Source organism: Hippocampus bargibanti, linkage group LG01 (assembly GCF_051943395.1).
Source record: "Hippocampus bargibanti isolate YZ-2025 linkage group LG01, ASM5194339v1, whole genome shotgun sequence".
In the NCBI taxonomy this organism is placed as follows: Eukaryota; Metazoa; Chordata; class Actinopteri; order Syngnathiformes; family Syngnathidae; genus Hippocampus; species Hippocampus bargibanti.
In genome coordinates this window covers 31,761,854-31,778,237 of record NC_142734.1, presented here as the reverse complement: position 1 = coordinate 31,778,237, position 16,384 = coordinate 31,761,854, and the positions used below count along the sequence as shown (strand labels likewise).

The window sequence follows — 16,384 nt, the reverse complement described above, 5'->3', positions numbered from 1 at the left end:
GACAGACATTTGGCATGTTTATGGATTGCGAGGGTCAACGTCCATCTTGAGTCTGTGTATCCGGTCGTGTTTCGTGCGGTACACTCCCAATTGCTGCTTGACCTCAGTCACAAGAAAGATCAGTCCCGTGCTTGCGATAACACAGTTGACACACAACCATATAGATGAATGTGTTGCCGTTGCTATGAGCGACGGTGACGGTTTCAATCAGTAAATTTGCCAATAACCATTTGTTTGGGTTTGTATTACTGCACTTGTGAGAATTTCAGTGCAATCTCTGAGGTTGAGTAATTTTTACATGTCGTCAGGCTACGATTTGTTTACTTTGGAAAACAATTGTTGCCAAAGGGCAGTCTAGTGACTTGGTGGTTAGCACGTCCGCCTCCCATTCGAGGTCACGGGTTCCTATCTGCTCTCCGTCCCATGCTTGTGTGTGTTTTTCTCCAGCTGCTCCAGCTTCCTCCCACATTCCATAAACATGCATGTGAGGTTAATGGGATTGACTAATTTGCTTTCTCTGCCGAGTTCCCCTCCAATATCTTAATGCCACCTGGAATGTCATTCTTGATGTTGGTGCAAATTGACATCCAAGACCCTCACCCTGTAAATGTTTATACACACAGTGCACATTTTTAATAAGCTTATGTTTATATTTTGTCTTTGTATTTACTGTATATATTTTTCTACTTTCCCCCTTTTGTAATTGGGCTGCTGTAAATTGGGAATTTCTCCATTATGAGGCAAATAAAGGGTATCTTATCTTAGTGTGTGCTATCTTGTCTTGTCTTGTCTTGTCTTGTCTTGTCTTGTCTTGTCTTGTCTTGTTTTATCCGATCCTATCATATCCAATCCTACTTTACCGTCGCTTAGCTTAGCTTAGTTTAGAAGCTTTGCTTGTGTCACACCAGTGGCCTTGGTAAATAAGAGCCACTTGTAAGTCGCTATTTGTACAATATTAAGAAAGCCTGTGGAATTATGTAGAGCACACTATAGCCACTATACTACATCATAAAGTGAACATCACAAAAATATTTTAAACACACTTTTCTTGATTCTTGCACTATGTATAGTTTTTTTTAATGAAATGGCTTTGCATATTTACAGTATACACCTCAGTCTGCTTACATTTTTTTACTATGCTTAGAATATCTTGTTTTTCTATCCTATCAATCCCCCCCACCCCACTCCCGCACCGCATTTCCTTTCAAATTGCTGCTGTGGGCCTCAAATTTCCCCATTGTGGGACGAATAAAGGTTTTCTGATTCTGATTCTGATTCCCACATTCCACAAAGATGGCCGCCAAGCGGTTTGAAAAAAAAATAATTTTGCCAAGTAAATGATGCAGTTGAACGTTAGAGGTAAAACATAATCTAGGGTGGAGGCCGGTTGCTCTCCAATTAGTCTTGAAAAAGGAAAGGAAAAAACAAGAAATGCTAATCATTAGTTCTTGCTTTGTATTGGAAGGTTTTTACTCACATTTTAATCACCTTAGATTTGTAATGTTCTAAACAATAAAGTGTTGTTTAAATGCCTACTTTCTATAACTATTTCTTTCTATATTCTTTTTCTTACAGTAGTGTCATTTTTATCGACAAATGCCTTGGAAATTCCCTTTGATTTGTTTAATCTCTTCTATTCTAAACATTCTAATTCTCCAAATTTACTATTCAACAAAGTGAGCCATGATCAGACTCAAGTCCTGGTTGTGTATTGGAGCTGATAGATTCAATCATTAAAACGCACACACACGAAAAACATGAAACAGCATTTTACTCGAAATATGGGAGTCCACATTGGACAAAGTTATGATTCACGTGTGTCTGTTGAATTCATGAAATTCATCCGAGCAGTGTGAAACAAAAGTTCCTGTTTTTGTACATTTCAACGAACCACCCACATGATTCAAATGGTCGCACTGTAGTCATGTGAGTTTCACACAGCAACACTTGGCTTTTGATTTCTCACTCCAAGTCACATACACAGCAATGTATCAGTGTTGCCACGTGTACATTTTGGGCATTGGCACCGACCCGACTTTGCTTTCGCAGCCCTGTGTCGAATGCCTCGGTTCTGATTGGCATCTGCTGCTATTGACTGAGGATGGGAGTTTTATTTTTGTACATTTCCATGACGAAGAGGCCGGCAATGGTCCAATGGCGGCAAAACAGACTGATAGAAAAAGAAAAAAAATCTAGGAGAGGGGTTATGGCGGCGGAGCATGGACTGGTTCATATAAGAAATGAGTCATCGTGGCGAGGGCCTGGGGGAGGGGGCAGAAAGAAGAACGCAGGGCGGGCCGGGGTGGATCATAACCCAGTGAGGAAAAAATAGTGAAATTACTTTGCTGGAAGTTATGAGTGATACACTGCAAGAATGTAAGACTTAGAAATCAGCTACCAAAATAGAATATATTGTGTGACTTAATTGAACAATATGTCGCGTGTATACTGTATGTGGTCGTCATCATAATGAGAACTATTTAACAATAACTAGTTAAATTTCCCCAGTGTGGGACGATTAAAGGCTTTCTGATTCTGATAAGGAAAGTGAAGAGTTTGATACAGTACATTTTTAATCTATAACATATGGCCACAATAGTAGGTAGGACTTCATCTTAATATAGTGAGCAGGAAAAAGTATGATTGATTTAGTTTCTTACTTTCAAGAGAAAATGTGCCATAAAATGTGTGCGAGTTTGGGTCCCCCTCCAGCCTCCCTGTGTGGAGTTTGCATGTTCTCCCTCGGCCTGTGTGGGGTTTCTCTGGATATACTGGTTTCCTCCCACATTCCAAAATTATGCATGGCATGCTAATTGAATACTTTAAATAGGTGTGGGATTGAGCGTGGATGGTTGTTAGTCTCTGTGTGGCCTATGATTGGCTCAGGGTGTCCTGGGATAGGCTCCTGCACCCCCTGCGACCCTAGTGAGGATTAAGTGGATCAGAAAATCAATGGATGGATGAAGCTGAATTAAATGTTTAAATATTCTCATTCAAAATGGTTCAAAATTAGTATTCATTGAAAGAGTTTGCATTAAAGAATTTTATAAATGATGCTGATGGACATTTCTCGTTTTTATTCTAATTTTCTTTCATACGCTATAAATCTGTATTAAATAAATATTGTTTTTTTGTCTTTAAGAGACCTCTTTTGAAACAGCTATGTTCTAATGTAAAGAATAAGTAAAGAATGGGAAGTTAATAACCTAAAATTTGAATTATGTAGCAAAGGGAATGCAGATGGAGTACAGGAGTGGTGTGTAACGTGACATTGATGTAACCACTGGGCTGTTGTTTTTTATAGCTTTTTAACTATGCAGAGGCCTCCATGCTCAATTTTATTATGTTGTCTACCGTGCTCCATGTGCAACGGTTAATCGAAACCGGCTGCTTCACAGTTCACCTGGTGTGCCATTTGCTCAGCGTGCTGTTGAGAACTTGGCCGTAATAACCAAAGAATCTTGAGCTTTAAAGCCTCCAAAAACTGCTATCACTACTGTGAAATATCAACCCGAAGGATACCACAGGGGTGATGGATGTTATTTGACGGCAAGTAGAAAGTACGGATCTCGCCAAAGCTAACAGGTCCATTCTTAGGTCAACTTTGATTAAAATCCACTTTAAATCTTCATCATCAATAGACATCATCACTGCAAATAGGCTTTCATTCTTATAAGAAAGGTCATTGCTATGGGAATATGAAAACATGATTCATCATCATCATAAAAAATCTTGACAAGCAACATTAGATCAAAGCATATTTGGAAAGTGGTTGTCATTTCAGGGTTGACGTTGTTAGCTAAGTGATTCTTGCTTGCATCAACTGCTTAGCCTAATTTTAATTACTTTTGTTTTATTCATGTTTTTTTCGGGCTTTGTTGTTACATATACCCCAAAACATGTCAGAGTCTCAGCAAGACAAGATTATGAAAATCTAGTCAACAAAAATTGTGCGGTGAGTGTTAGCGTTAGCATTACCCGATAGCTAGCTTTTTATGTAATACTTTACAGTCATATGGCACTTTCTTGATTTTATGTTTAACATGTTTTTAACAGACAGATGGCAATTATTGAAAAAAAAAAAAGATTCAGCTGAGTTTTGTTCTTTTAATGTTGTTATTATTAATCAAATTACTGTGTATTGATGACAAAAAATACAAAGAGAGGAAATAAGACAGAAAAGAATGTGGAAAAAAATATCCTTGCTTTTACTTAGAGCTAATTGGTAGATGTTCAAAGTTGTATATGTATTTTAAATGCTAAGGCATGATCTGTAATAAATGAGAGCTATTATTCTTTTGAGGAAGTCATTGAAAAAGAATTGAGCTGGGAGCTACCACCGTAAAACCTGTCTTGCGGTTTACTTCGACATGTAAAACAAGTGCTGTCATATTAAAATGCATGTTCACTTGTAAAGAATCCCGAGAGCAAAACATATGTTCATGATAATTGTAAGGAACCGGCTGAGAGAAAAAAATAGTTGATAACTTAAACTCGTCTCACACCTTGTTACATGCTCCATGCGCTAAATTAACTTTTGTGTGATTCATTCAACCACAGGGTCTACATTTAGAGTTTGTTTGAGGTTTATTCAGACTGAAACAGTCACAAAACCAGTACAAACACAGCAAAATATCAAAACGCTGGATGGATAATAAGCTAAAAAACGTTTTCTACAACAATATGGAGGCCTGCGAGGAGGTCAGGTAATGATTTTTCTGTGGCTGACAATGTGTCATAGGAGTGTAATATTACAGCCCTGCCTCCAGGCCCTAGCCCAGACCTGCAGCCAATGGCATTTCACCCCAGTCTCCTCCCACAGCAACAGGCGCTTTAAAACTCCTCTCTAGTCCCATCTCTTCCTATCCACTCTGGTCTCTCTTTGCTCTGCTGGCCTGCCTGCCTCGTCAACCTTCACCCCAAAAGCAAAAAAAAAAAGAAAGAAAACCCCTCAAGCTCACAATGGCAGCCAGTTACAAGACCACCTCATACACCGTGAAGAGCTCCTCTGCCCCGAGGAGCTTCAGCAGCAGCTCCTATGCCGGACCGGGAGGGCTCAGCTCCCGCAAGAGCTACACCGTCAGGAGTTCCTACGGAGGTAGCAAGGGCTTCGGAGGGGGCGGCATCATCAGCTCCAGCAGCTACGGCCTCGGTTCCAGCATGGGCGGAGCGGGCATGGCCTATGGAGGTAGCATGGGACTCGGCCAGGCACCTCTCACCGCCGTGACTGTGAACAAGAGTCTTCTGGCCCCCCTCAACTTGGCCATTGACCCCACCATCCAGGCTGTCCGCACCCAGGAGAAGGAGCAGATCAAGACCCTCAACAATCGCTTTGCTTCTTTCATCGACAAGGTAAGCTCGACCGTTCTAGAGAGTCGCGGCAGCAGAGTCGTCGACACTCTTTTGAACCTTGTCTGCACACACAGTCATTTTAAAACGCTGAAATCCACTCACAAACAGGCTCCCAAACACACATGAGAGTAATGCAGATAGCAAAGGGTGTGTCAGGCCAAGGCATACGTTACCTTGGGATTGGTTTCCTCCCTTTAGCTGGGGTGGGGTCCTTTCTGCCTTCTCCATGGCCCCCACCACTGGACTTTAGAACGGAGAGTGAAACTCCCACCCTAACCCCACCTTCCTCCTCATACACACCCCATTTTATCTACAGAATCCACGCAACATAGAGGAACACATACCCTCCTCAGGACAGACCCATAGGTTAATATTTAAAAAGGCCTGCTGGTTTCATGTTCTGCTCAGCAGCAGCTGTGAAACCGTGTAGTGCAGCAAGCTCAAACGTACTTCCTTGTGTAGCCAATCCAAAAAGTTACAGTGAAGGCTCAACATTCTCTGACGTGTGCAGAATAGATTCTCCGGTAGACCCGAATATCAACCAGTTCTGTCACATCTTTATCTAGGTTAAATATTTACTCCTCTATCACTCACTCTCTCTCTCTCAACCCACCCATCTGCCTGCAGATGAAACTTTGCTCCAACCGACTTCCCTTGCACCCCCCCTTATTTGCCTGCAAAAGGCTTCATTTACAAAAACAGGAAGGCACGGGCGGGGATGGGTTAACTCATTCTATTCCTTCATCACCAGTTTTTTTTCCAGTCAGGCTAACATCACCCCTGATCCCACACTCTCACCCCCCCCCCCCCCACCCACCCTCCCCTTCCCTCTCATCCAGTCGGGATGCATGTTCTACGTCAGGGCTTCAAAGTTCCAAAGAAAGATAAGATCAACAAAGACTATAGAAGGCGAAATGGGAGGCATGGCGCGGTTGATGGATGTTAAGAGGTGGCAGGAGTATTTATAATATCAGCGATACTCCTCAACATATTTTGCTCAAGATAGTATCCAATTTTTATTCATAGAAAACAACATTAATGCACATGACCTTTCATTATTTAGCACTCCAAAACATATCAGAATCAGAATCATCTTTATTGCCAAGTATGTAGAACACACAAGGAATGTTTCCGGTAGAATATTTTTAAAAGTATGTTTTATCACAAAATGATATATGCTGTATGTTAGGCTTGTCTCATCCATAAAAACAAATACACAAAAATGTATCAGTGTGTCTATCCAAACATGCCTCACAAAGACATCATTAATTAAGTATAAGCACTTCTTGCCCCACTCATGTATTCATCACCTCTTTCACTTTGTCAGGTCCGCTTCCTAGAGCAGCAGAACAAAATGCTGGAGACCAAGTGGAACCTGCTGCAGGGCCAAACTACCACGCGCTCCAACATCGACGCCATGTTTGAGGCCTACATCGCCAACCTGCGCAGACAGCTCGACAGCCTGGGCAACGACAAGATGAAGCTGGAGGCCGACCTGCACAACATGCAGGGACTGGTGGAGGACTTCAAGAACAAGTGAGTGACACCACGGTGGGGAAAAAAATATTCATAGTTTGGGCATATTGCACACAGCAGCTTCCAGATCTTCACAGATCGCCACTTTTCCCATTTAATACAAACCAGCTGAGTTCCGGCTCCCAATGGAGCTGTTGAGATGATAACTTGCACCACCTAGTGTTACTTTTGTGTATTACTCGCCTGTGAGCATCTCGTGGATAACAGTCTTGCCCTTCTTTTGTTGCCAGGTATGAAGATGAGATCAACAAGCGTACAGAGTGTGAGAATGACTTCGTCCTCATCAAGAAGGTCAGTTGGATTTAACTCACTTAATTTTAAGTCATCAAACATTAAACCACAAGGAAATCCGTCTTGATGGCGCCTTTGTATAAAACAGTAGACACAAAAGACAGAAAAACAGAACAAGTACTATATTCTATTGTGTTGCTGTCGACTAAAAAGGCCTTGGATAGAATCTTATTTGGGGTGGTGTGCCCATGTTTTCTATGTGCTTAGGGTACTTTGACTTCTGTCCACATGAAACACACACACACACACACACACACACACACACACACACACACACACACACACACACACACACACACACACACACACACACACACACACACACACACACACAACACACAACACACACACACACAATTGAAAACAGAATTTTGGATTGCTGTGAATATGATTGGTAATTTTCTATAAGTGCCCTGCAATTGGACGGCTAATGACAGGGTGAAAGCCACTTGTAGCCCAAATTCAGGTTGGATGGCCAACGTCAACCACTGGGAAAACTATTACAATAATGTTGCATTTAATTTAACTTATTAACTGCCAGACATGTGCAAAATGTGTCCACTCCAGTGGCTGTTTTTTTTTTTTAATCATTGTCACTTGAATTCCAGGACTCACAGAATATTGAGTTTTAGGACTATATAAACATTCAAAACAGCGTTAGAAACCTTAGAGTCTCTTCTTTCATCAGAACAAAAAAAAAGTTCATTCCAAAATTATATGGGTCTGGAGTTATATGAGCTTGAAATGAGGGCGGCTGTCCATAATACAATGCAATACATACATATTTGTTTATAAGGCGCTTTAACAACAGCGGAAGCTGGAACAAAGTGCTTAGATGGAAAAAGGGGAAATGCTGCCACTTGTGGAAAATAAAACAACATTGGCATAGGCCATAGCCAGCACTTTATCAGCACCCAAGCATGAAAAAACAAATTCAAGAAGGCACTCTACGTTATATTTTTAATTCCTGAATATATTCGTGAATGGTAGTGAATGAGTTAAATATGAAAGATTTATCATAGTATCTAAAACTCATGTATTTTTGTTTAACTTCACCCATTGTCTTAGGAAAAAAAATACACCAATTCCCTTCCGGGCATTTTTCCAATAACAATGGTGGTTTAAAATGCTGCTTGTCCAACCTGAATATAATCTCATATTTTTTTCTAGGATGTTGACGAGGCCTACATGAATAAGGTTGAGCTGGAGGCCAAGCTGGAAAGTTTGACAGACGAAATCAACTTCCTCCGGTCCATCTATGAGGAGGTATGAAAACAAAAATCTTCAAAAGTCGTTTTTCTCCAAGTTGCTATTCATATACTCGTTGCCGATTCTTTTCTCAGCACCTGCTGCATGAGATGGAATTGAAGTTGACTACTTTTTAAATGTGTTTTGTTCTAATCTAGGAACTCCGTGAGCTCCAGAGCCAGATCAAAGACACATCAGTCATTGTGGAGATGGACAACAGCCGTAACCTGGACATGGATTCCATCGTAGCGGAAGTCAAGGCTCAGTACGAGGACATTGCCAACCGCACCCGTGCTGAGGCAGAGTCTTGGTACAAGACCAAGGTAAAGAGACACATTTTGGCCTAGTTTCCTCACATTTTATCAATATCTGAATTAGAGTGCTGGTATAGATAAAGATTTATATATATATATATATTTTAAATATCAACCGTGATAATCCAAGGCTTTTTTCATTTGTTTTGGAAATGTTCCTGTAGTATGAGGAGATGCAGACATCTGCTAACAGATACGGAGATGACCTGAGGGCAACCAGGACAGAGATTGCCGACCTTAACCGCATGATCCAGAGGTTGACATCGGAAATTGACGGTGTTAAGGGCCAGGTACGGATGCATCTCACACATCGCTCTCGGAAAAACAACGTGATCAGAAGAATCGCATTCACCTTCATTGTTTTGAACCTTCTCCCAGCGTGCCAACCTGGAGGCTCAGATCGCTGAGGCCGAGGAGCGTGGCGAGCTGGCAGTGAAGGACGCCAAATCCCGCATTAAAGATTTGGAAGACGCCTTGCAGAGAGCCAAGCAAGACATGGCCCGCCAGATCCGCGAGTACCAGGACCTCATGAACGTCAAATTGGCTCTAGACATCGAGATCGCCACTTACAGGAAGCTCCTGGAGGGCGAGGAGGACAGGCTGGCAAACGGCATCAAGGCCATTAACATCTCCAAACAGAGCAGTAAGTTTCACTTTGATAGGGGAACAATTTGGTGGATGGTAATTCCTCTGAAATTGGATGGAACAGATAATCGGAAAACTGTTGAAATTGCTCTTCTGATTTAAATTGTGCTCAAATTTGAGTTGTCTCACTGACATGATATAATATTTGTATTCAAACATATGCAGTACGGGATGCAGTTGCTTTGTAAAATTTTTTTTGCACCGATTCATCACAAACGTGAGTTGTGTTAAATATAAAATGCACACGGATAACACTAAAAAGTAAGAATGGTGGACAACAATGAAGCACTTGGAAAACTAATTGAAACAAAGGGTACATTTGATATCAGACTAGACCGGGGGTGTCAGAAGCATTTTTTGCCCCAGGCCACATTGTAGTTACGGTTTCCTCTCAGGGGCCGTTATGAATAAGGGGAAGCCATTACAATGTTTCATCTCCTCCACATATTACATATTGAACGCACAACAAATTAATGAATAACTAGTTTTCAAATGTGAAGTTAAAAATAATGACTGTTATTGTGGTTTACGTACGACAATTTGAAATTTTGGTTCGGACAAGCATCATGGCACTTGACATGCTTGGTTTGCTTTGGCAGCCCGAATAAAATAATGTGGCGGCCCAGATTTGGCCCCTGGACCTTGTCTTTGACATCTGTGGACTAGCCAAAAAAAGGACAGAATAGACTGTAGGAAGTACAAAAATATCATTTGGTGGACACATTTACGTTCAAAATATAGGTCAGTCGTTCTGATTGTGAGGTTTTGTTGGGCCTGACCGATCACCGCTCAATTTTAACCTTGACTCCGTTTCGACAGCAAGCTACGGCGGCATGGACACTCTGAAGAGCGGCTACTCCACTTCCTACTCCAGCGGTTACAGCAGTGGCGGTTACGGCAGCGGCGGCTACGGAAGCAGCAGCTACAGCAGCGGCAGCTACGGCGGCGGCGCCTACGGCAGTGGCGGCAGCGGTAGCGGCAGCGGCTACAGTACCCAGACCAAGAAGAACGTGGTCATCAAGATGATCGAGACCAAGGATGGCCGAGTGGTGTCCGAGTCCTCCGAGGTCATCGAGGATTGAGCTTGAGTAGTTTCTAGGCAACTCACCCTGCTCTGATATCCCCTTTGCCCACCTCCAGTAGATTTTACACTTACATTTCAACTCCCCACCTAACTTTTTGTTATTAACATGTCTGAAGCTTCACTCTCCCATAGGGGCCTTAAACAACAAGCAATAAAGAATCCTTACTCTACCAATTACCTGAAAGGGACCAAAGAATCTGTGTTGTATGTCTGATCCTCGAGTGTTGTCTCCGAAAGTGAACGTTAAAGTGAAGGCAAATCCAAATTTTGAAGATAGTCAACAGCTCCCCTCCTGTGAACAGCGGTGTTGTCGAAGGAACGTGAACGTGCCGAAGTGTCGATGGTCTAACTGATGTCAATAAAATACACGCCACCGTACGTAGTGCCTCTCTTCCCCGTGCATGTCCTGTAACCGTTTGACCTCCCAGGAGAGCGCCCACACGATAGCGTAGTAATGCGGTGCTGTTTTTGCTACTACACCAAATAAAAAACATGTGTCTCAACAATGCTGTGTTGGATTCCGTTTCGACAACGCGCAGATGACATGATACAGAATTGAACATCGATGCAATCCCTCTCCAAAATGCCAAGTAATCAACGTCGCTGTTTGTCGTGTGCCAAATTGAGGAATGGGCAACATTTATAAATAAGGGAAAAATAATAGTCTATTGCAGAAATAATCATTTTAAACAATAGTCACAGATGTAAAAAAACAAGTAAATTAACCAAATTGACTGCTGAAATACACACCCACACATGAACTCCCTTTCTGTATCTATACAAACATCAGATAAAAAAAGTGTATTCAAAACAATTTCTCCAAATTACTGCTGATTAATTAATGACATTTATTTATTTATTTATTTATTTATTTACTTACTTATGCGTTCATTCATTCATTTGTGTAGTTCTTTCTTTCTTTATTTGGTTGCGCATAGTGGTTAAACACACAAATTGATGTTGTACTCAACAATTTCGCTTAGGGAGCAGGCCGGTCGTCGAGTGGTAAGCACGCCGACTTCACAGTGGACATGTCGTGAGTGTGAATTTGGCATGTTCTCCCCGGGCCCGCGTGGGTTTCCGCCAGGTCCTCCAGTTTCCACCCATATTTCAAAAACATACATGGTAGGCTGATTGAACACTGCAAATTGTCCCTCAGTGTGAGTGCGAATGGTTGTTTTTCTCTGTGTGCATTGCGATTGGCTGGAAACCAATTCAGGGTGTCCCCTCCCTCGTGCCCAAAGACGGCTGGGATCGGCTCCAACACCCCCTGTGACCCTAATGAGGGTAAAGCCGTCTGGAAAATTGATGGATTGATGTATTCACTTGGTGGGCCTCTTTCCCAAATTACAGACGGATTAACATTTGATTATTAAAATAGCTGTTTATACATTTCATAATCGATTTGTTGTTGATTAATCAATTAATTTAAGTACCTCTACTTCCATGGCCGTAGTAGTTTTCAGCAGTGGCGGGCCGTGCATGTCACTCCTAGGCCTTCAGTAATGCAACGTCTGAATCACTCCACAGCTGCGAGTGTGGTGTGATTTACTACACGTCCACTAGAGGATGTCATTGGCCAGGAAATAAGTTGAGACTTGAAGAGACTTAAGAAATCCTGTCATTAAATGGTTAAAATATTTACTATGAACGTATGGATTCATGATAACCTCATAAAATTGCTACATTATTTTCCATTTTTCCTAGATTCATCAGAACAAAAAAAAATTAGTACATTAGTGATTCAGATATTTTAGGCCATTAGAGACGACCTTGCAGGCCCTAATGGCCCATTACTGATTTTCATTGTGTGTGGTTGCATGATTTTGCCCTGAACTATGGTTCAAATACCGATACAGTATAACAGTCCACAGATTATGAAGTACAATAAGTACAGTAGTGTGCATGTTTTTGCTTCCAAAGTTAGATGCAGCACACCCCAGACGACTTATATAATTCTGGAATGGTTTTGCTTTCCATCCTCTGCTTGCCAAGTTGTAAACTTCAAAAGTGGATTTGTGGCTGGTGAGAAATATTCCACAAGCCACTTGCTTTTTATCAGATGGCTTGCGGGTGGATGGATATACTTAAAGAAATTTAAACCCTGTCTCGTGTACTATTATAAGTGCATGTGTGTGCGTGTGTGTGTGTGTGCGTGTGTGTGTGTGTGTGTGTGTGTGTGTGTGTGTGTGTGTGTGTGTGTGTGTGTGTGTGTGTGTGTGTGTGTGTGTGTGTGTGTGGAGGGGGGGGTGGGGTGGCAGAGACATTGTGTCTTTTTCCACTTTGGGGCCCATTCGTGTGGTATATGTTGTATATTTGTGGTTTCAGGCTCACTATTTTCATATGTGAACAAATGGGCAACAAGGGAAAAGCAATGAAAGGTAGTTGGAAGACAATTTGGAATTATAATCGCTTCTGTGGCGATAGAATTCTTACATCTATTGCAAGTGTATACTCCGTAGTTACTGAATTTTTTTGACCAAAAAAATAATTAAATGACATGCCAAACAGGTTTATGTTAAAATGGGAAAGTTCAGCCTTTAGGGTCCATATAGAAAGTTTGTTTGAGTTTACAACTTACAGAGACAGTCTTGGCATTTACAAGGGGGATTCTTCAGAAGAGCCCGGAGTGGCTGCTGAGGAACCACCATATGGCTGCACATTCATCTTTCCATAGCTTTGTTGCTTTCTTCTTTTAGTTGGCCTACGTAAAGGAAACTCTGAAACACGTATAGAAGCTCTACTTTGTGTTTGGCCAACTGCAGTCAAAGCCATCAGTCCATAATGGCTGTTTCGGCCACAAAAGAAGCTCTTATAAAACACATTTATTGCTGCAGCAACAAATCAGATTCGTTTGCATTTTATTTTTTTGGCTTAAACAAAACAAAAAAGTATTTCACCATCTGAAATGAAAATTAAATTTGGACAAGCAACAAAAAAAAAAAAGAAAACAAGCGAAATAAAGTATTATTTATGTTTATTTTATTTGAATGTGACTGTACCAATGACCATTTTATATTTGAACGCGAACGCTGGCACGTCTGGCACCCGCTGCTCTTATGCGCTCACAAACTTATCTTGTGACTGTAGATGGTCATTGAGAGTTTTAAAGGCGCTTATAAATGAAATGTATAATAATAATAATAATAATAATAATAATAATAATAATAATAATAATAATAATAATAATAATAATAATAATTATTATTATTATTATTATTATTATTATTATTATTATTATTATTATTATTATTGCAAGGACTTCTTTTCCTTTCGGCTTTTCCCTTCAGCGAATCAGTGTCCTCCATCTTCAGATGTTTGATTCGCATTTTTGTTTTGGCCAGGCTTTTACGTCGGATGCCCTTCCTAACATAACCCTCTGTATATATCCGGGCTTGGGACCGGCATAAGAAGACACTGGCTTATGTCCCCTTGTGGCAACAGAACAAGCAACTCTATGAACTTAGCAAAGATGAAGATGCTCAGTAAAAAAATCCCAAACACAAAATGGTCATCATCACAGCAACATTCAAAAAAAGCAAAATTATAGTCACCATTTGATGACAATGCTCTGATCTTACGCCATATGTATTTTATTTTTAGGGCCAGTGAACACTTGCAATATAAAAATGATCACTAGACGGCGGAAGCGTACCGTGAAGAACATGTATTTGCCTACGTCATAGAAAATAAATAATGAGTATTTTATTCAATATATATTATTTTAGTTCGTTCGTTTTTAAAATGTAATTCCAAATTTGAAGATTATGGTGATTATAAATAATACAAAATAAAACGTATTCAATTTTTTTGTCGCTCATAATATACGTCACAACCATCGACAGTGGACGTATATGTGGTCACAACCGCCAAATTGCGCACGATTTCTTGAATTTTTCGACCTCTAGGTCGGCCAACTATGGATAAATCTAAGAAAAGAAAAGTGTCTGAAGAACACAGAACGTTTAATGATACCTGGGCAGATTCGTTCGCCGTAAAAAACACATCGCCCACGCCTGACAGACGACAGTTTACAGTCCTGTTTGAAGATGAAGGTAACGTCATACAGCCCTGATGTGCAGAGGTTGTGCGCTGAGGTGCAGGAGCAGAAATCACATTAACCAGGTGATAAATATTGTATTTGCCATTTTGCAAACATTCTTTTTTTTCAAATAGACATTGAGTATTATATTTGAAAGTAATCTTCAACCCAACGTCTTTTTTTCGGGGTTTAAAATGTTTTTTTGTTGCGTGCAGAAATGTAATTTCGCTTCTCTGTAACAGTTCATTGATTCATAAATGCAACACACTATAGTTTATGCATATATAAAGGTAAAAAACGATGATGAAAAGATGCAGTGTTGTCTTCATTTTAAATTTCAAAAGGATTTTGTGGCTCCCAGTGTTTTCTTTTCTGTGGGAAATGGGTCCAAATGGCTCTTTGAGTCGTAAAGGTTGCCGACCCCTGACCTAGGCAATCACAAAACTATGACACATATTTGTTAATAATGTTGTCAAAAATGTTTGATATAGTCACGACATGATCAAAGAGCGAACGCCTGACAAAAAATGTACCCCCCACCCCCGCCATAAATAAAATGGCGTTTCTAATTACAAAAAGAAGTCCTTCCACGAAGAATGCCATCAAGGGTGGAGCAGAGCATGTAGTAGCATGAACGTACTTAAATGTAGTTTTGCTTTCCAGGTGAGGGTAAAGTGAATCACACAATCATATCCAGCTGAACCTAAATGAAATGGAATTTCATGTGTGAAATTATTGAAGTGTGCAAATGTTTGTGCATCCTTAATCGAGGTTGTTGTAAACCTAGTAAAACAGTGCAATAAAGTGGGTGAGGAATACAGTTCGCTTGCATTGTTGTTTGTCTGATTGTCCCCAAACTTTGCGAAGGAATGGAAAGAACATATTTGAATGTAATGCAGCAATGGTTGGAGATTCAGAATGTTGAATATTATCTTTTTTTATCAGGATTTGTGTGAATTAGTATGGAATTTACATGTCCTCCCCTGTGTTTATAAATGGGTTGGTTTTTGGTTCTTTGGATTCTTACAACATTCCAAATCTAACATTTACATATTAGGGCTTTATCCGCATCTTTGGAATCAATTTTGTGGTTTTCTCATTTATTGAAATGGTTGTGAATTACACACACTCTCTGTTTTTTTCTGTTTGTTAGACATTTGGTTATAAAGTGTGTATGAAAATGTAACTGTAACTTCCTCTTGATCCCAAACATGTACAGCAGTAGAAAGTGGCCTGATGCATAATCAGTGTCAAGAACAATTCCTTATAAGGTGTGCAAAATCTTTGCAAGGTAATTTTCTCCCATGCCTCAGTGCAAATGTAGATAGGGCCCGCCCCACTTTGACTCTATCATTTGAGATTGTAAATAAAATAAAATAAAATAATCGTGAAAACTGGATTAATTCAAGACATATATCCAATATTTGACTTGTCAGTGAAAGAGATATATAAATTCTCTACTCACTGCTGTCTTTGTTTAAAAAATGTCATCCATGATCAGACTAAGTCAGTAGTCTTCTTACAGTCTGCGTCCTTCACTGGCTAATGCCTGTGGGCAAAGCTTGTGTGTTTTTTTAACTTTTTTTTTTTTATGCAGCAGCTAGTGAAAAGCAGGTTGAGACAAGATGGCATAATTACCTAGCCCATACGGACCTCGCGAGTGCTTTTGGAGTGGTACAAAAAAATATATCGCGATGGAAATGGAAAGAAATGATCAGTGACACGGCCACACTCATTCCTCAGAGGTACACCCGAACAATGCTTTGCTTTCACGTTCGTTAAATTAGGGCGCTGATGTCTGTGGTTTGTGTATTTTGACCCTCTGTCAATAAACTGCAACGTTTAATCTCACTGAGTGGGAATAAATCTGAA

The 16,384-nt window shown here is 40.6% G+C and overlaps 1 protein-coding gene across 1 annotated transcript; it reads left to right on the top strand.

Annotated features, from left to right (window-relative positions):
* Nucleotides 1–4,910: 4,910 nt before the first annotated feature.
* Nucleotides 4,911–10,976, top strand: krt8 (keratin 8). Its single transcript, XM_089010953.1, has 8 exons — nt 4,911–5,352; nt 6,680–6,888; nt 7,119–7,179; nt 8,350–8,445; nt 8,586–8,750; nt 8,906–9,031; nt 9,120–9,384; nt 10,206–10,976. The coding sequence occupies exons 1-8, from the start codon at nt 4,963–4,965 to the stop codon at nt 10,466–10,468; spliced, it is 1,575 nt and encodes a 524-aa protein (XP_088867079.1). The 5' UTR covers nt 4,911–4,962; the 3' UTR covers nt 10,469–10,976.
* Nucleotides 10,977–16,384: the final 5,408 nt, after the last annotated feature.

Excerpts from the sequence above, each read along its gene's own strand:
- krt8 (XM_089010953.1), top strand. The coding sequence starts at position 4,963 with ATGGCAGCCAGTTACAAGACCACCTCATACACCGTGAAGAGCTCCTCT. Across the intron at positions 7,180-8,349 it reads ACTTCGTCCTCATCAAGAAG|GATGTTGACGAGGCCTACAT; the intron begins GTCAGTTGGATT and ends ATTTTTTTCTAG. Across the intron at positions 8,751-8,905 it reads AGTCTTGGTACAAGACCAAG|TATGAGGAGATGCAGACATC; the intron begins GTAAAGAGACAC and ends ATGTTCCTGTAG.